This window comes from Camelus bactrianus, chromosome 13 (assembly GCF_048773025.1).
Source record: "Camelus bactrianus isolate YW-2024 breed Bactrian camel chromosome 13, ASM4877302v1, whole genome shotgun sequence".
NCBI classification, from domain to species: domain Eukaryota; kingdom Metazoa; phylum Chordata; class Mammalia; order Artiodactyla; family Camelidae; genus Camelus; species Camelus bactrianus.
The window spans coordinates 46,205,455-46,224,876 of NC_133551.1; the positions used below are offsets into that span (position 1 = coordinate 46,205,455).

A 19,422-nucleotide genomic window follows, 5' to 3' on the forward strand; every position below is an offset into this window, starting at 1 on the left:
GCACACACACCCAGTGTACCACAAAATTTAGACTGAAGAGTGAAAAGTCAAGTTCTTCTGGCCAATGAGGAGCAACCAATACTGAAGCTGAAGAGGTCCACATGGGCTAGATCATGCTTGATCTTGTAAACTGATGCTTCTTAAATTCGACTGTGCGTATATGAATTATCTGTGAATCTTGTTAAAATGCAGATTATAATTCTATAAATCTGGGGTGGGGCCTAAGATTATGCATTTCTAACAAGCTCTCTGCTGCTGGCCCAGGGACCACATTTTGAGTAACGAGGTTATAAAAGATAGTTCTATGGCTCTTGGATTTTATTCTACAGGCAATGAGGAACCATAAAAAGCTTTTTATACTTTGGCTTGATTTTTGATTTTTAATCCAAGTAATTTCGGCCCACAGTTATAGAAGAATTTATAATGAAAAGATAGTTACTCCTTCCCTGTTCATTGCTTCCTCTAGTTTCACTCCTCGGAGATAACCACTTTAGCTATTTTTTCATGGTGTTTATACTCATAACTCCACAACAGGCTTATACCATGTCTTATGTCTTAATTTTAAACATTGTCTACTGACTTCTGATTATGATAAATATGGATGTACTCACTTACACTCTGTATTTCTCTTCTTCCATTGGCCGTATACATGTCTATCATTATTTTTAACTCCTCACCTTTGTAATTTTAAGTAATATATTTTTCCTTAATTTGTCTTGATCCATGGAAGGCTTTTAAATTAGAGACTGACAAAATTGATTTGCCTTTTTGAAAAATAACTCTGGATTATGCAAGGAGAAAGGATTAAAGGGGTAAAAATCTGGAGTCAAGGAGACCAGCTAGAACACAAGAAACTAAAATGGCCTGGACAGGGCTAGTTGTGAGATTGGAGAAGAATTAGACCAGAATGGAGGACTCCTTAGGAGAGAAGATTGACAAGACTTGGTGACTAGTAACATTCAATTATTTCTAGTGGCATTCAATAAATATTTGTTCTGAAAACGAATGATTTAAAAAAAATATTATGGAGAGCCTCCTATGTGCTAGCCATTGTATATGGTACAAAGAATACAGTGGTGAACACACAGACCTGGACTGGTTGCTGGAAAGGGACAAGGAATCAAGGGTGACTCCCAGCTGTTTGACCTGATGCTTTTCACCAAGGAAGGGAACCCAAGAAGAGGCCTGGGAGTAGAAAGAGACAATTCTAGCAGGAGTCATGTTGAGTTGGAGGGACCTATGAAGATGTCTGCCTGGCAGTTGGACACAGGTCAGCCTGGAGCTCATGAGGAAAGTTAAGCCTGCAGGTGAGAGTTTAGGAATCTAGATGGTCAGAGAGATCATAAGAGTGAATGTGATCTTCCATGGAAAGTGAGTTTTGAGGAGAGAAGTTCAGGCAGGAGCCCTCAGGGACATCTTTTTAAAGTATGAATAGAATGTGTTGGGTTTTCTTCTGTTCTAATACATGCTTATTAGGAAAAATCACTGATTGCCTCAACTACTAAGACAAGCTTTACTAACATTTTGGGAGATACCATTCCAACATTTTAGGGAGCAGATGGAATATAGAGCTCAAAAAAATCTAACCTGTCTTCTGGCTTTCTCTGTCTCCTTTTAATCCAGTATCCACAAAACAGTTAATGTTCTTTTAAATTGGATTATGTTGCTTCCCTGCCTAAAACTGTGCCATGGCTACTCACTTCAAATAAGCATCACCATCACTTAGAAACTTTTTAGAAATGCAGTATTCTGTTCTGTTCCAGACTCCGGAATCAAATTTAAGAATGGGGCCCAGCAATCTGTTTTAACGAGCCTCCAAGTGATTCTGATGCAAGCTTAAGTTTGAGAACCACTGTGTGCTCTGCATGTGTTAGTACTGTTAAACTCTGCACGTGTTATTACTGTTAGTATAGTGAGGGATTAAGAGGGGAATCTGGAGCCAGGCTGCCTGGGTTTAAATTCTAGCTCTCCCAGCTTTGTGATACTGAGCCTCATTTTCTTTGTAATATTGGGGTAGTAATTGTACCTCCCTCACAGGGGTTGTGGAATTAAGTGAGTTAATACAGCAAGGTGCTTGCTTACAACAGTGACTGGCATAGGGTAAGCGTCATGTTAAGGGCATCCTCATTTTACAGAGAAGGGAACCTAGGCTGAGATGTGAAGTAACTTGCCCACTCCGGGAGAGTGGCAGAACCAGCTTTTTAATTCCCCCTAGTCTTCAATGGTCCTGCAAGCCCTGGACCTGGGCGCAACCTGGCCCACGCAAAAGGAGGGGGGAAGCTGCGTCCGAGGCTTGCAGCCCCTCTGACCCTGGCGCGCCCGTGCGGTCTAGTTCAAGTCTCTAGGACTCCGACCCGAATTCGGTTTGGCATCCTGCGGTACTGGGGGCCGGGGAGCTGCTCTCCCCGAGAAGCCCACCCGGCCAGCCCGCTGCAAAGCGGCCGAGGATCCCAGTATCGGCGGGGCTCGCGGGCGGCGAACTGCCGCCGCCACCGCCGTAAGCACCGCCCGCCGCCCTCTCACCCCGCGGCGGCGGCGGCGGAAGCGGGGAGGCGGGCCGGGCCGGGCCGGGGCGGGGCCGCGAGCGGCATGGAGGAGGCGGAGGCCGCGGCGCGCCGGGCCAAGCAGTGAGGGCCCGAGAGGGGCTCGAGCGGGGCCCGGGCCCCCTGAGCAGTGAGTGTCCCTGGGAGGGGGTCCGGAAGGGGTGGCGCGGCTGGAGCAGGCCCCCCGAGTGCTCGGGCGGCCCCGAGCCCTAGAAGAGAAGAGCGGGGACAGATAGGAGGGGCAAGTGCAGAAGGAGGGTAGAGGATGGTGGGGGATCGCTGCCCTTTGCTCACCCCAGGACTCGGAAGGCCTGGGGCTTGGTCCTTTTAGGAGCTGATGGTCCTTGAGAGCCGATTATTTGGCCTCCACTCCTGGGCCCTGGGCAGTCCTGTCAGTTCCCACAGCCCCAGGGGAGTTTCTAGATGATCTGTCCCCTCTGAAGATTTCCTTTCCAGAGAAATTGAGCCACTTTACCCAGGTCTCACAGCATGGATGCCTGCAGGGAAGAGTTACTGAGAGATCCTCCCTCATCTCCCCAGAAAACATCAGACTTTGGGAGAAACACCTTACCCCATGTGGCCCTCTGGTCTCCTCAGATTCCTGAAGGCATGGGTTGGCCAGGACAGTGGTGACCCACCAATCCGGCATGGACGACTGGAAACCCAGCCCCCTCATCAAGCCCTTTGGGGCTCGCAAGAAACGTAGCTGGTATCTTACCTGGAAGTATAAATTGACAAACCAGCGGGCCCTGCGGAGATTCTGTCAGGTATAGAGGTGTCCCAAACCTCCCAGGGGCTCCCTCCTACCTTTACCCCAGCCTAGACTATGGGCACTGGGACCTACCTTGGCTGCACCCACCCTAGAAAGAGGCAGCAGATTCATCAAAGGGAAACCTCTTTGTGTCATGTCCCTACCAAGTAGTGGTTTGGGCCCAGAGTTCTGGAATCAGAATCCAAGTACAACTAGGCTTCTGACAAACCTGAAGTTGGCTCAGGAAGGCTTTGCCCAGGGTGCACACCTGTCAGGGCTAGGACCCAGGTCTTCTGATCCCCAGTGTGGTTCTCTGGCTCCATCTCTAGGAATTAATTGTGGAGGGGATCAGGGAAATCAGGGCCTCAAATGGAAGATTACAGGAGCCCTGGGTAGGGAGCACCCTGATGAAGGGGGAAGGGTCAAGGGAGGGTCCCTGGAGGAGGTGGTCATGAACTTGGACCCTATTCCTGGAGGAATAGAGCTGAGCAGACAGAGGGTGGAGTGGCAGGCCCCAGGTTCTCCCTGTCATCACTTCAGCCAGAGCCCTCCTTTCAGGAAGACCCTCAGTCATCTGGAGGGGTTACCCCTCTTTAGTCACCCCCACCCCTCCTCTCAGACAGGGGCTGTGGTTTTCCTGCTGGTGACAGTCATTGTCAACATCAAGTTGATCCTGGATACTCGGCGAGCAATCATTGAGGCCAATGAAGACTCAGAGCCGGAACAAGACTATGGTGGGGCCAGGCTGAGGATGGGATTGGGGGGGGTGGGGAGGGGTCCCCTGGGATCCTACAGCTGAAATGATGGGCAGATCCCAAGGGATGAGACTCTGCTGGAGGGACTATCTCCGTGGCCTGTTACACCCCGACAGATGAGTCCCTGGGCCGATTGGAGCCCCCACGGCGCAGAGGCAGCGGTCCCCGACGGGTCTTGGATGTGGAGGTATACTCAAGCCGCAGCAAAGTGTATGTGGCAGTGGATGGCACTACGGTGAGTAGGCTGATGTCTAGTGTATAGTCACTCCACTCTACTCAGGGTGTGGTCCACCAGCCCTGTGGTCCACTGCCTGAGTGGGAGCTGCACCCCCGCCAGTTCCTACCTCTGGACTTCAGAGGCCTCTGAAAGTTCTCCTCCTCTGCACACTGGGACTAACTGATTTCTACTTGCCAGAATTAAATGTAAAGTATGTGAAATGTATCATGTGGTGGGATATTATCAAAAGTGATCAGTACTATTAGTAGGTGGTTAATTCATTGATTTATTTATTTCATGACTACTTCCCGGTCCTTTCTTTGACCTCAGCCTTGTCCTGGGCACTGGGAATCTGAGGGTAATCTGACCTTGCCCTGTTTAGAGGGGCTCAATCTGACAGGTTGTGATATCTCGAGCCTGAAGCAGAGATAATCAAGGGCTCTAAGAGCCATGAAAGCTGTGGAGGGGAGGATTATAGAAAGAGGTGATCTCTTTTGATGGGAGTGCTATGGAGGCTTCCTGGAAGAGGTGGCCTTCAAGCTGAGATGGAAGAGAAACATGTGAACAGAGGCATAGGCAGGAGGGGAGGTTTCATTTCATGCAGCTGTTTTTTAAGTGTTGATAAGACAGAGAGGCCTTGAATACCAGAATGAAGAGCTGGACATTGTCTCTTGCTACCCTGTAGGTGCTGGAGGATGAGGCCCGGGAACAGGGCCGGGGTATCCATGTCATCATCCTCAACCAGGCCACGGTGAGGCTCTATAGGTAGGGGACCTAGAAGGCTGAAGCTGAGCCCTCCTTGCTGGTAACACTAACTCATGAGAGGTGTGTACCCTGCCAGGGCCATGTGATGGCAAAGCGTGTGTTTGACACGTACTCACCACACGAGGATGAGGCCATGGTACTGTTCCTCAACATGGTGGCACCCGGCCGAGTGCTCATCTGTACTGTCAAGGTCAGTGACTGCCCTGGCCCCATTCCCAATGCCCCTAGCTTCAATCCTGCTCATGGCCCTGGGTTCTGTGCCCCTTATATGGCATGGTGGGAAGAGCCTCTGGAGGAAGGTGGCCAGGTTCCAATCCTAGCCTTGTCAACGGGGAACAAGATGGAGTCCCTCCCCTTAAGGAGTTTACTCCAATAGGGAAAGATCAACAAAAAGTAGTCAAATAAATGGATAATGTCAGGAAATGATAACTTATAGGAAGAAAACAATTAAGCTAGGGAGACACAGTAATGGGGGTTGCATTTTAGAAAGGGGAGGCCTCTGTAAGGAAACGACCTGTGAACAGAAAGCTGGAGGAAGAAACGAGTGAGCCATGGGACTATCTAGAGGAAGAGCATTCTAGATGGAAAGAATGGCAAGTGCAAAGGCCTCGAACTGGAAGGTGCTTGGCGTGCTTGAGAAACAGTGAGGCTACCAGTGGAGCTGGAGGAATAATGGAGGGGAGGAGAAGGGTGGTGGGAAGAGGCAGAGAAGAAGCAGGGGACAGAGGTGCAGACTGTGTGGGATCGTGGTCAGGACTGGTTAGCCTGGTGACCTCGGTTGATTCTCAGAATCTCTCTAAGCCTTCAGTTTTCTGTTCTGTGAAATGATAGTAACCACAGAAGGTTGTGATCATTTAATGAGCTAACTTAAGTTAAAGGTTTTACATGGTGCTTGGCACGTAGTTAGTGTTCCCTGAGGCCAGGTCTTCTGGAGCTGTGCCAGTCAGGCTGACCACCTTCTCTGATCTCCCAGGATGAGGGTTCCTTCCACCTCAAAGACACAGCCAAGGCTCTGCTGAGGAGCCTAGGCAGCCAGGCGGGCCCTGCTCTGGGCTGGAGGGACACCTGGGCCTTCGTGGGACGAAAAGGAGGTGCCGGCACCGTAGGCCATCCACCCTATAGTATTAAGGGCCTGGGAGGAGCAAAACCCGAGGAGAAGGGGTGCGGCAGGGGGCAAACAGAAGCCAGTAGTGGCGGGCTGGATGAGAGTGGGCAGGGAGATGGGAGGAGGCTGTAGAACTGGAGCCTGGGCCCCCATCGCCCCTCACTCCTGCCCCCCGCCAGGTCCTGTCCTCGGTGAGAAACATTCTAAGTCACCTGCCCTCTCCTCCTGGGGGGATCCAGTCCTGCTGAAGACAGATGTGCCGCTGAGCTCAGCTGAAGGTGGATTTGGTGGAGGCTGGGCTCCAGGGCAGTGCCTGGGCTAGGGGTGGGCATTTGGCTTCTCTTTATGGGGCTTTATTCTCTTGACTGGGTGCCTGGTGTTCTCCAGAGCGCACTGGCCTTATGCCCCCATCCTGTTGACCTCATCCCTCCCTCAGAGGCAGAGTGCCACTGGGCAGACACAGAGCTGAACCGTCGCCGCCGGCGCTTCTGCAGCAAAGTTGAGGGCTATGGGAGTGTGTGCAGCTGCAAGGACCCCACACCCATTGAATTCAGCCCTGACCCAGTGAGTGTGGCCTTAGGCAGTGAGGCCTGGACTCCTCCCCAGCTTGGCAAGGGGCCTCAGGGAAGATCTAGGTTGCACTTTCCATGCCCCAGCCTGGGAGGGAACCAGGAGCTAAGGGTTTATACTGAGCTCTGAAAAACAGTGGGGACGTCCTGGTTGGGGGGAGGCCATTTGAGCAAAGGCCTGGGCTTGGAGTTGGGCTGAGTAATTGGCAGGGCTGGGACAGGGAAGACCCTCTGCCTTTTCCCTGGAGTCCCCATTTCCCTCGAGAACTCCTCCCCAGGTGGGGAAGACAGAGGCAAGAGCTAAACGCGATTTCTCCCTCAGCTCCCAGACAGCAAGGTCCTCAATGTGCCTGTGGCTGTCATTGCAGGGAACCGGCCCAATTACCTGTACAGGTGAGCTTGGGAGTGGGCTGTATCTAGCACTGAACAGGAGGGTGCTCATTGGTAGGAACTGCAGGAGGAACTCTTGAGGTGTGCAGGTTCTAGGCAACAGATTCTAGGTCCATTCACCTATGTGAGTGGACATGGGGAATCTGGGCCCAACTGTAAACACAGGGGAGCCCTGATATGGGGGGACAAAGAGGCCTAACCCATCCCTGGGCTCCCCAGGATGCTGCGCTCTCTACTCTCAGCCCAGGGGGTATCTCCCCAGATGATAACAGTTTTCATCGATGGCTACTATGAGGTGAGTGGGGCTTGGGGGTTTGGGGTGGAGTAGTGCACGGGGTTGCAGGTGCTGAGTAGCAATGATCACTGAGGACTGGCAAGAGATACAATCCAGGCAAGGGCTGTGGAATGTGAGAGCTTGGCATGTCAGAGCCTGCAGAGGTGGGCAGGGGGCGGGTGGCTCACATGATGACCAGCAGGCATGCCTCTCAGGAACCAATGGACGTGGTGGCACTGTTTGGTCTGAGGGGCATCCAGCACACTCCCATCAGCATCAAGAACGCCCGCGTGTCTCAGGTACTGCCTGGGAAGGGGTGAAAGGGGCAGACACCTGACCCCACTGTCCACCCCAAAGCTCATGTGCCCTATTCCTACTCCCTACCCAGCATTACAAGGCCAGCCTCACTGCCACTTTCAACCTGTTTCCGGTGAGTAGTAAGGACAAAACTCTTGGGCCTTGAGAGGGGAAACACAGGCATAAAGTCTGGTCTTAGTATATAGCAAGCTCTTCCCCTCCCTAGGTCTCACCCTTCTGAACTGGAAAATGGGGGTAGTGCTGCCTGAGAGGAGGGATGGAGGTGGAGGAGACATGGGATGAGAAAGTCCCCCTTGGGATCATGTTGTCCCCCTTCCCCTACAGGAGGCCAAGTTTGCTGTGGTTCTGGAAGAGGACCTGGACATTGCTGTGGATTTTTTCAGGTGAGGGGAGTGCCCCTCCATGCAGCTCCTGTAAGCTGCATGGGGCCTCTTTGCTTAACTGGCAGTAGGAAGGATGCAGGGAGACAGTGGGGATTTGGGGAAATGTGGAAGGAGGCATGATTCCTGAGTCCCATCCCCAGCTCTTCCAGCATCACTGTGTGACTAGGTTTGTCCTTGCCCCTCCCTGAACCCCTGGACCCTGCCTTTCAGTTTCCTGAGCCAATCCATCCACCTGCTGGAGGAGGACGACAGCCTGTACTGTATCTCTGCCTGGAATGACCAGGTAGGCTGAGTGGCCAGGGGTCTGCTGGGGAGTTTGTAGAGGCCCCAAGCTAATTCCTCCCACCATGGCCCCCTGTCCCCAGGGGTATGAACATACAGCTGAGGACCCAGCACTGCTGTACCGCGTGGAGACCATGCCTGGGCTGGGCTGGGTGCTCCGGAGGTCCTTGTACAAGGAAGAGCTTGAGCCTAAGTGGCCCACACCGGAAAAGGTGCGCTGGCAGTGTAGGGTGAGAGCACTGGAGTCCCCTACTAGGTCGGAACCTCTTAACCCTCATAGTCTTCCGTGCCCTCAGCTCTGGGACTGGGATATGTGGATGCGGATGCCAGAACAACGCCAAGGCCGAGAGTGCATCATCCCTGACGTTTCCCGATCCTACCACTTCGGGATCGTTGGCCTCAATATGAATGGCTACTTCCATGTGAGTGGGAGACAGAGGTGTTGGGGCGAGAGGCACAGTGTGGTAAATGGTGCAAGAACATGGACTCTGGAGCAACCCCAGCTCTGCCACTTACTGGCCATGTAACCCTGGGGAAATTTCTTACCTTCTTTTGCTTCAGTTTTTTCATTTGTAAAATGAGGATAAAAATACTACCTACCTCAGGATGGGTATAGCTCAATGGTAGAATGCATGCTTAGCATAACTGAGGTCCTGGGTTCAATCCCCAGTACCTCTGTAAAAAAAAAAAAAAATACTGTCTATCTCATAGGGCTGTGAGGTTATGAAGTTAAATGAGTTAATATAAAGTGCTGTGGACTGTAAGCACTAAGTAAAGGGTTAACTGATACTATTGTTGCTACTATTCTTAGCACTGTACTCACCAGACTGTGGGTGTGGGGAGGGTATTTCTGCTGCCATGCACTCGTCCAGCCATGCAAACTCTGCCCTTTCCTGAAGTGAACAGGGATGGTCCCAGGTCCCCACCCCTATAGGGCTGTGTCCGAAAGGCCACTCCCCAGCTACAGGCAGGGAGGCCTTGAGACAGCCCAGTGTGAAGGAATGGACAGCTTCCAGCCTGGAACTTCCTAGAAGCCAGAAGGGCCCTCAGAGGCTGGCTACTACAAGACCCCCACTCATCTCTGAGAGGAGCAGGGATTGACTTCATGTCCCTCGTCCTCAGTATGTTAGTCACTGCAGTTTCCTCCCTCCTAGTCCAGCCTGTCCCTCTGCCCACCACCCCCTGCAGGGCCCGTTCCTGGCTTCTGTGGCCCTAGAACAGCAGGCCCCGGGAGAACTGCTGGGGACAAGGACTAGCTCAGGGGCCAGTAGTGTGAGATGCCAGCATGGGCACAAGCTCTCTGGCAATGGTGGAGGCAAACTGAAGCTAGTAAGAGCCTGCCAAGGATGCTGCAAAGAGGATGGGAGGAAATTAGAGGGACCTTTATAGGTCTAGGACTTCATTTGTGGGCCTTGTGGATATGTGGTGGGTCATTGGGCAGGTATGGACTGGACGGTAAGGCCCTGATGTTCACCCTCACATCCATTCCAGGAGGCCTACTTCAAGAAGCACAAATTCAACACGGTGCCAGGTGTCCAGCTCAGGAACGTGGACAGGTGGGGACTGGAGTCAGGGCAAAGTGGAGGATATCTAGGAGCCTTGATGGCTGGTACCTGACAGACCTTCCAGGCCTGGGGCCTATGTGTTTATCCCAGCCCTGCTGGCCCCGAATTCCCATGTGATCCCTTGCCCTGCCCCTGGGACCCCCCCTTCTGACCCATTTCTCTCTCCCCTTCAGTCTGAAGAAGGACGCTTATGAAGTGGAAGTTCACAGGCTGCTCAGGTAAGGCCTAGGGCAGTAGGGGTATGTGGCAGGGAGTAAGGAGGAGTCAAATACTGGCAGTTGTGGCCCTGTAATTTGGGAGGCCTACTGCAAAATGAAAACCAGGGTCCCTTGTTCAAAAATGATTTAAGAATTTCAAGACAGCAACAGTATAGCATTAAAAGCACAGGGCCTTGTGTGACACACACACACCCATGAGGTGGGCCCTGTCTCGGCCTTTCTCCCTCCCCCTGCTACAGTGAAGCTGAGGTTCTGGACCACAGCAAGAACCCTTGTGAAGACTCTTTCCTGCCAGACACAGAGGGCCACACCTATGTGGCCTTTATCCGAATGGAGAACGATGATGACTTCACCACCTGGACCCAGCTTGCTAAGGTGCCCCAATACCACACCTACCTCAGGAGTACCCCTCCCCCAAGATACAAGGAGCCTTTCTGGAATCTTCTACATCAGAACCTTCTCTTCATACTCTCAGAGCCTCTCTTCTAATCCCCTTTACAAATCCGTATTCTCGAAGATGCCACCTCTTGCAAATTGAGGAGGCTGCTGAGGAGGGCTGGGGGGCCAAGGACCCTCCCCGCAGCTCTCTGACCCATTCCTTTGCTCTGCCCCGCCCCCACCAGTGCCTCCATATCTGGGACCTGGATGTGCGTGGCAACCACCGGGGCCTGTGGAGATTGTTTCGGAAGAAAAACCACTTTCTAGTGGTGGGGGTCCCAGCCTCCCCCTACTCGTGAGTGACTCTTTTGTGTCCTTGGAAATGGAAGACCAGTGGGATTAGGGGACATAGCCAATGACCTCTTCCCTGTACATTTTCATATTATCTTGCCAGGATGAAGAAGCCACCATCAATCACCCCAATTTTCTTGGAGCCACCCCCAAAGGAGGAGGGAGCCCCAGGAGCAGCAGAACAGATATGAGACCTCTTCCAGGACCCTACAGGGCTGGGTACTGTGTACCCCTAGGCAGACTAGACCTTCACCCCATCCTGTAGGATTTTGTAGACACACTGGCAGGGGCTGGGGCTGGTTTGTTTTTAACATGAGACTTAATCACTAACTTCCAGGGGAGGGTTCCCCTGCTCCAACACCTCTGTTCCTGAGTTGGAGGTCTATTTATTTACTTCCTTTTTGGGAAAGGGCTGGATAGTACCTGGGATCGTTGGGATCCCTGGGCAGCTGATCCTGCTCTTTGTGTACGCCCTCCTCCCAGGCCTGGCTCAGAATCTAACCTATTTATTGACTGTCCTGAGGGCTTTGGAAACAGGCTGAAGCCTGGAAGGCCTTGATTCCTTTCTGGACTGGGGTGCTGCCCTGAGGGTGGGGCTGGCTCTTACTCAGGAAACTGCTGTGCCCAGCCCACAGACTGACTCAGAGACCCCTAGACACTGAACTAGGCCTCTTCTCAGCCTCCTCTTTGTCCAGATTTCCAAAGCTGGATAAGATGGTCATTGATTAAAAAAGAAGAAAAGCTCTGGGGACGTGTCTTGTGGTTGTGTGTGTGTGTGTGTGTGTGTGTGAGAGAGAGGGAGAGGGAGAGAGGGAGGGAGGGAGGGAGAGAGAGAGAAAGAGAGAGGGAGAGAGATGGGTGGAGAGAGAATGGTCATGATAAATGATGAGTTTTCTTTACTGTCCTCCACAGGATTATGTTACATTTGGGTCCATTTGGCCACAAGGGGATGCCCAAGTCTCAAAACTCCAAGTATTTTACCAAGGCTCCATCCTAGGACAACTGAGCCTGGCCTTTGCCACACCCTACCTGGGGCTGAGCTCACAGCAGCCACCACACACCCCTTTCCCACAGTTTAACCATCAGGCTGTTTCCTGTTTAGCTTATCTGGGTCAGGGCACCTATCTCCCAAAATGGAGCAAAAGAGGGCAAAAAGGGATACTTGGGGATGTGGGGGGTGGGGTGATGGAGAGCAGGTGAGTATAGTGGGGGTGGAAGGAAGTGGGTGAGACAACATCATTCAGGAAGTGGGGACTGGGCTGTGGATGGAGACATAAGAACAAGGATGTCTGTGGCCCTTAGGGTACTTTATAGGCAGATTCCCTATCTGGGCAGTTTTTTGGAGAAAGCTGTCATTTTCATGAGATTCTTACCCAACCAATGACCCAAATTGTTTAGGAAGATCTGAGTTAGACAGTCATGCAAGCATCGGAAAATGGCTGGCATTGTCCAGAGGAAGTTGTTGAGATAGCCTAAGGCAGGGGGCATGACATTTAAGGGATCTGTGACAGACTTTGGGTCAGCAGGGTGAGTGTAGTACTCACCCTTTGAGAAGGGGTCTGCCTGCAGAGCCCTTGCAAAGTGAGCCTGATGAGCTCCTTGGCCAGGTAGGCAGGAACTGGCTGGAGATCCGCCCTTTAACTGGCTCTCTGCCCCTGCCTCCCCAGTGGGTGCCTGGAGCCCTGCTCCGCGATGGCACGGGTAGTGTGGTTTGGATGTTTCTCGCCACCCTGACGCCTTCAGTGTTTGCTGGAGCTAGATATACTGCTTGAGGTGCCCCAACAGCCAGGCTGAGGAGCAACTGGCCTATAACAAGGTGGAGAAGGCCCGCCCTGGGCAAACAAATCCCTCGTAGCCTCCGTATAGGCACCTAGGGTAGAGTAGTGTGGGAAGCACAGTAAGGTGGTGAAGGGAGGATGGGGCAAATTGCATTCCTTGCCCAAGTACCCCGCAGGCTCCTCATCTGGACCTTACAGACCAGCCCTCAGACACTGTGTGATGCTGGCTGAGTGTTCTCTTTTGGACTCAGCAAGGGGTGATGGTTCTGGGCTGACATAATAAAACCTGGAAAGAGGGAACCAGGGGTCAAAGGGAGGCAAGGAGGACTGGTTTGCCAGGTTAGGCTTTGCTTGGTAGTGGACAGAGTATCCTCTGGCCATAGCCTCCCTCAGCGCTGTCACTCCTGCAGCAATCAGATCTATGTCTGGGACATTCTGGCCTAAAAGTTAGTCTGTCGCCATGTCATTAGGACCCCTCCAGGCTCTGGAGTCTTATAGCCTGGACCCAAACCCAGGCTCCACTCCTCATGGAAGATTGGAGCCTGGAACAAGGCACTTGGCCTTTCTAGGCCCTTTCTGGAGTGTGGGGTTGGGTAAGACTAAATAGGGTAGCACTGGATGACCAAGATCAAGTGTAAGTGAATTTCAAAAAAAAAAAAAGAGTAAGTGAAATTCTTTCTGAAATCCCCAAAGCAGGGAAAGGTGTGGGGCTGTTCCTGTGTAGAAAGGATGGGCAGCTTGGATCCCTGATGGGGGGCCTCTGGAGGGCTTCCCAGAGTGTAAGGAATGGCCCTCTTCCATTGCCTTGGCAATGTTTCTGGTCTCCCCACCCCCACTTGGACACAAGCTGGTTATTTTCATAGCTTTCCAGTCCAGTGCCCCTACCCTGGAGGGGATAGTTTCAGGCCAAAGCCCTCCCACATTATAGGACAGCTGACTGGACCAGCCCCAACCTCCTCCCTCAGTGTCCTCTTGGCCATTCTTGTTAGGCTCCCTCCTAGGCCTGGAATCCAAATGGAGGTGAGAAATAGCCACCCACCTCCATGCTACTTCCCTTCTACTACTTTTCCAGGGGACTTCTGAGTCAACAGGCCCACAGGATACACAAAAAGAGTCCAAATGGAAACATTTTAATGGGTTTATGGGTTCTGAAGTGCCTTCTACACATCCGCCCGGTGACTGCTGATTTTGCGTGTGCTTGTGCTATAAGGTGCCTTTCTTTAATCCCCCCCCCCCAGAGTACTGGGATTATCAAGAGCCCCCTCCCTCTTGGCCTGAGGGGGTATCCTGGGTTTAAGGGACAGACTGGAGGAATGGGCAACAGGACTGGCTACCTCAGAGGCTCTGGAATAGGCGGACCCCAAACCCACCAACGGAAGGAAAGGTCAGGCACAGGCTGAAGGTGGTGGTGCCTCTTTAGCTGTGAGTCCAGAGGAGCAAGAAGAGCCCAAGTGACAATATTAGATCCTGTCCCCACCCTGATCGCTGCCTCTTGGCACGGTTCCTCTTCCCAGTTCCTATATGATGGCAGCAGTGGCGGAGGCAGAAGCAGACTTATTTCTGATTGCAGTACAGATACATGGACACAATCATGGCAGCCAACTGGTAAGGAAAGAACAAGGAGAGATGTGGAGACATGATCAGGGTCCTGAGGCTTTAGTCTCCTGCCCTACAGACACCCAGCTTGAAGCTCTTCCAGAGAGGCCTCAGAGATAGCCCTGACCCAGTGGGGATTTCCTGCCCCAACCTCCTCCTCAACCCCTTACCTCCAAGGCCCCAATTCCAGCTGCCACACCACCCACAGTGACTGCATTGGTTCTGATCTCATACAGAAGCTGATGGAAGCAGCCCTTGGGGGAGGAGAGACAGCATCTATAGTCAGCAGCTGCTCCCACCCTCATTCAGTGCTCTGAGGCCATTAAAGCAGCCCCCAAACTTCCAGGCCAGCCCATACCTCTACATTCATGTACTCAGCCTTCTCTCTGGTGCAGGATTCCATGACCGTGACAGTTCTGTTAAAGCAACAGTATGGGGGAAAGGCGTCGTTCTCTGTTACATAGGGAGAGCCCTCAAAATCCGTGTAGTTGTTGAAGCCACAGCACTTGAGCTGCAGATGAGGAGAAGAGGGGGAGTCAGTGGGGCCTCGCTTCTTTCTCCTTGCCTCCGTAATCTCCCCAGCCCACCTTACCCCATCCATGGTGGAATTCCACACTTGGGTGAAGTCCTTCTGGGAACCATAGTCCTTCTTGATGGTGGGCACTATCAGCAGCGTCAGGAAGTTCTCAGCCTGGGTGGGGAAGGCTAGTGTTTAGGGCCTGGCAGAAAAGTGTGCTTGGGCCACAGCACACTTCTAGGGCTTTGCCCAGTTGTCCCCCTATCCCATCCCTACTCCTCACCATTGTGGTGTACACCAAAGCGACCACAGCAGCTGCAACCTCAGCAATGAAGATGAGGAGGAGGATGAAGAAGAACTGAGTGGGGAAGAGGGATCTGAGTTTTAGAGAGAGACAGTCCCTCATGCCTTCCTTGCCCTAACCCATCCCCCCATGAAAACAAGGCAGGGGCTCCCTTTGCTGAGGCCCCTGGAGTCTAGAGCAGGGTTTGGGGATCCCCAGGGCCTGGCATCAAGGGTAAGGGAATCCTGGGCCTTGATTACAGGCTTGTGGAGCTGGATTTGACATACCAACATGAGCGCACATTTGCTCTCAGTATGGGCGCCATAGCAGCCCAGGAAGCCAAGAGCAAAGAGCACAGCGCCAGCTGCAATGAGGAAGTAGCCCACGTTGACAAACTGCATGGCACTGGATGACAGTGGCCCGAAGATCTTCAGGAAGGATGATCCATCGACTGACACCCAGATGCCCACTGCCAACAGGGCCGCACCACACAGCTGGGGACAGACAGGCAGACTCTGAAACAGTGCTGTAAAGCAGCTCCCTACCACACAGTTAAGTCAGGAAGATGGGAGATGAGAAACTTCCCCCTAATTGGCTATGGAGTTTAAAAACTCATCCTGTAGGGAGAAAAAACAACCTTTAGAGTCAGAAAGGTGGGAGCTGGGACATCTATAGCCAGCACCAGGCTGCACACCTAGGCAGATATAAATGGGATCAGGGATTCTAGAAATAGCCACAGAGTAGGGGGAGGGGCACAGCTGCCAGGGTCCTGCCACATAGCTAGGAGTGAAAACAAGCAGGTGAACACCTCCCAGCCCCCCCATTTCTTTTCTGGGCTACAGGTGCCTGGAACACCTCTGTCCTCCGATAGGCAGAAACAGGGGTGTGGTAGCATTGAACAAGCTCAACAGTCACCATAGCAACAGAGGTGTGGCTGAGGTTTACACCTCCTCCCAACCTTGGAGAGGTCGGTGGTAAGAAGGGATATCCACCCCAAGGCCCCATTTGGCTCCCCGCCATGACCAGCGTAGCCCTCTCCTTGCCACACAAGTGGAAACTGAGGCACGAGGCATCAGAGAGGGAGTACAGCCAGAGCTCTTAGAGGCTCCCTGGCCCAACCAACCCCTACCTCAGAGGAACTCCTGAGACCTAGACTGGGGATGAGGGTACTGCCCAGTTCCCACAGCTCTCAGAGCAAAGCCTTGCAGATCCAGAGCTTCAGTGGATGAATCAGACTGACCCCCACTGTGGTGCCCAGTCCCCACTCTGGCTACAGAAACTGAGGCTGTAATCAGCAGTGAGGTGGCAGACTGTGGCTGGATCCCAGGCATGTTTGCCCAAGGACAGACAACTGGGCTTCTAGCCTACAGGGTCAGATTTCAAGGAGTCTGAGGATTGCCCTGCCCAGTCTGGCCAGGCCTGGGCAACAGAGGCCAGAAACCTAACCGGATTTGCCTTTAACCCTCTCAGGCCACAGCCCCTGCTCTTCAAGTCTCTGGGATCTGGTTGCCTTCCTAAAATACCTGGATAAAGGCTAGTTCTCTGAAGCCAGAGGCAGCCCGAGGCACAGACCACATCAGAGTCACAGAGTTTACTCACCCCCAGCCCAATTTCTCCAAATTCATCTACACTTCATGTCTCCACTTCCTCACCTTTCATTCACTCCAACCGACTCTCATGTGGCTCTAAGGTCTCTGGTGACATCCTGTGCTTGGTCACGGGCCATATCCTCCTCGACTTCTCTGACATCTCGCTCTCATGGTTTGCTTCCTCCTGCTCTTTCTCCATTTGCTTCCTGGTGGCCATTCCTGCATAACCCTTATAAGCTGGGTTTCCTGGAGTTCACTCTTCCTGAGTGCTCTCACCCCTCCCATAGCTTCAGTGACCATCTATGGGCACATGACTGTTAAATACCCATGTCCGACCTGAGCAGCAACCCCAGTGGGTACACAGCTGCCTGTGGGAAATCCCTCAGGTTGCTCCTGCCAGAGACCTGGTCACCATCTCCAAGACCTCTGTCTCCCTTGCCCCTCCTTCGATCACTCAGCTGCCATCCAAAGGCTTTGTTCTTTGTCTACTTTGTCCATTTCTCCCCATCTCTACCACCATCTCCAGGGTTCATGCCTCATTGCTCAGCTTCCTGAAACATGCCATATACATTCTGTTCCGGGTTTTCTGAACAATATCTGATTTCACTGCCTCTGGGCCTTTCTGCATGCTTTACAACGCCCTCACCCAGTGCAAATTCCCAGCCTCAGCTATTTCCTCCAAGACGTTTTCTCTGACCAGGAAGGGTTCAGGCTCCTCCTATGGGCTCCTATAGCCCCTATGTTAAGACCACATATACTTTGTCACAACTCTCTGCCTCTCTGGCCTTCTGGACCTGAGATCCCTGAGGTCAAAGAAAGGGCTTACTCGCCTGTGACCCCAGCCCTCAGCACAGAGCCTTAAGCGTTTGTTGAATGAATAAAGGCTGCTTGCAGCTGACCCTCTGGTCTAATGTCTCTGGGCCTTCTCTCCATTTGGCTCCCCACCATACAGAGACCACTGAATTTCCTTCTACACTAGGTGACCTTGGGCAAACCCCTTTTCCTCACTGGGGTCCCAGTGCCTGTTAGCTTACCCTGCCCTGCTCTAAGCCTGAGTTGAAGCTTCCTGGAAGGGAAGGGATGGTGTGGCAGCCAGGCTGCTACTGGGGTGAGGAGTCAGCATTTGGGGAGACATCAGTACCACACCTCATCGTAAGGGGAAGGTTGCAGGACAGAGTCTGGGCATAGCAATCTCCTATTCCCCAATTTGAGCTCTGCTCAGATTGAGACCCACTCCTATAGGGAATCCCCAAAGAGCCCAAACCCCTGTACTTACAAAGATGAGCATATTGAAGATGATCATGATGGTCTTAATGAAGCTGAAGCACTGCATGGTGGCTCCTGGGAGGCAAACATGTATGAGTTAGGACCTAGGCCCCCACACCACCTGCCTTCAACCTGAGCTGGCTCTGGTATTTGCAGACTGGTACACCAGACTCCAGCATCCTGGCCTCAGATCACCAAGTTTCCCTGCATCTGGACTCTGATACCTAAGGACTTTTCCCAGTTCCGATGCTGACACCCCTATCCCTCTGTGCTGCCCAGGTCCTCTACCAACACCTGACACTCTGAAATCCTAACACCCCAGATTCCTCCACTGGCACCCCAAGCCTGACTCCCACACAAAAGCGTCACTCAATGCCCTTCCCTGAAACCTGTATATCCTGGACACCCCCCGACCCCAAACCAGTCCTAGACATTTCCAGGATCCTCCCCATGGCCCTTCCAGCTCCTGAAACCTGTTTCCAGATTGATTTCACTTCACAGGATAGTTTCTATACTGTGCCATCACCTGTTCAGGGCTCTCAGTAGTGAGTTCTGAAAGAAGGATCTGCTGAGGCTCCAGAGGGGGCAACAGCTCCAGGGAACTGCCACTGAGTGGGCAGGCAGGGAGACGGAGCTGGCGCTCACAGCACTGCTCACCTGTGGGCGGGGCAGGCGCTTTAAAGGCCTTCTTCAGCCCGCCCGGCCCGCCTCCCCCCGCCCCACCCACAGCCAGTCAGCCTCCTCCTGCCCCTGCTGCCCTCTGCTGCCTGGTGCTCCATCCCCCACAGACACCGCTGCAGCTGGCCATCACCTGGCAACGCCAACCTAGGGTGACGCCCTTCCTGGTCTGAAGGAGAGAGAGGCCTGGGGGGTGAGCCAGGTGACCCCCAAGAACCGTGTGCCCATCACCACAGTAATGTGCAGATGCTTCTTCCCTTGCATCTGCTGATACATTCACACACACCCTATGTGCTCACAGGCACACACATCTGCCCAAGCTATACATTCACACACAGACACACACATAAACACCTCCTAGTGCTCACTAATACACACACACACACACACACACACACACACACACAGTGAACTCTGTTTACAGCAATAGACAACAGAGCAACATCTGAGGTACATAAAGTCTCTTTCTCTCTCACACACACACACTCACACACACTTACACAAGCATGCCCACACATGCTTTCAAGGAAATGGCCAATGCTTGGCAGTTTCTGCCCCCTCCTCGGAGTAGCAAACGACTCCTACCTAGTCTTTTTCCCTCCACAAAACTTCTACTTCCCTGGGGGGAGGGTATAGCTCAGTGGTAGAGTGCATGCCTGGCATGCACGAGGTTCTGAGCTCATTCCCAAGTACTTCCACTAAAAATAAGTAAATAAACCTAATTACCTCCCCCTAAAAACCTTCAAATGCCCCATCTTTCTCCTCTCTGTGTTTTTCTCCCTCCCTACTCTCCTTTCTCTCCTGTCTTCCCTCAGCACTCTGTAGCCACCTCTTCCCTTCCTGCCAGCAGG

General features: G+C 52.7%; 2 protein-coding genes across 3 annotated transcripts; one reads left to right on the forward strand and one right to left on the reverse strand.

The window, feature by feature from the left end:
• The first annotated feature begins 2,518 nt into the window (after positions 1–2,518).
• Positions 2,519–11,609, forward strand: POMGNT1 (protein O-linked mannose N-acetylglucosaminyltransferase 1 (beta 1,2-)). Of its 2 annotated transcripts, none has more exons than XM_074376545.1 (22): positions 2,519–2,673; positions 3,141–3,310; positions 3,914–4,028; positions 4,166–4,284; positions 4,952–5,017; positions 5,108–5,221; positions 6,005–6,122; positions 6,316–6,414; positions 6,573–6,700; positions 7,028–7,098; positions 7,315–7,390; positions 7,585–7,668; positions 7,758–7,799; positions 8,012–8,070; positions 8,281–8,353; positions 8,436–8,564; positions 8,649–8,774; positions 9,844–9,908; positions 10,091–10,135; positions 10,375–10,510; positions 10,759–10,868; positions 10,968–11,609. In XM_074376545.1, the coding sequence occupies exons 2-22, from the start codon at positions 3,191–3,193 to the stop codon at positions 11,053–11,055; spliced, it is 1,983 nt and encodes a 660-aa protein (XP_074232646.1). In that variant the 5' UTR covers positions 2,519–2,673; positions 3,141–3,190; the 3' UTR covers positions 11,056–11,609. The 2 variants fall into 2 exon arrangements, with proteins under 2 accessions (XP_074232646.1, XP_074232647.1); XM_074376546.1 differs by having other exon boundaries at positions 2,557–2,673; positions 3,084–3,310.
• A 2,142-nt stretch (positions 11,610–13,751) lies between these two features.
• TSPAN1 (tetraspanin 1) lies at positions 13,752–18,575 on the reverse strand. The gene is made up of 8 exons (XM_010950816.3): positions 18,420–18,575; positions 17,904–17,968; positions 15,326–15,532; positions 15,039–15,113; positions 14,831–14,929; positions 14,597–14,749; positions 14,409–14,492; positions 13,752–14,244 (listed from the first exon to the last, which is right to left on the reverse strand). The coding sequence occupies exons 2-8, from the start codon at positions 17,958–17,960 to the stop codon at positions 14,197–14,199; spliced, it is 723 nt and encodes a 240-aa protein (XP_010949118.2). The 5' UTR covers positions 17,961–17,968; positions 18,420–18,575; the 3' UTR covers positions 13,752–14,196.
• Positions 18,576–19,422: the final 847 nt, after the last annotated feature.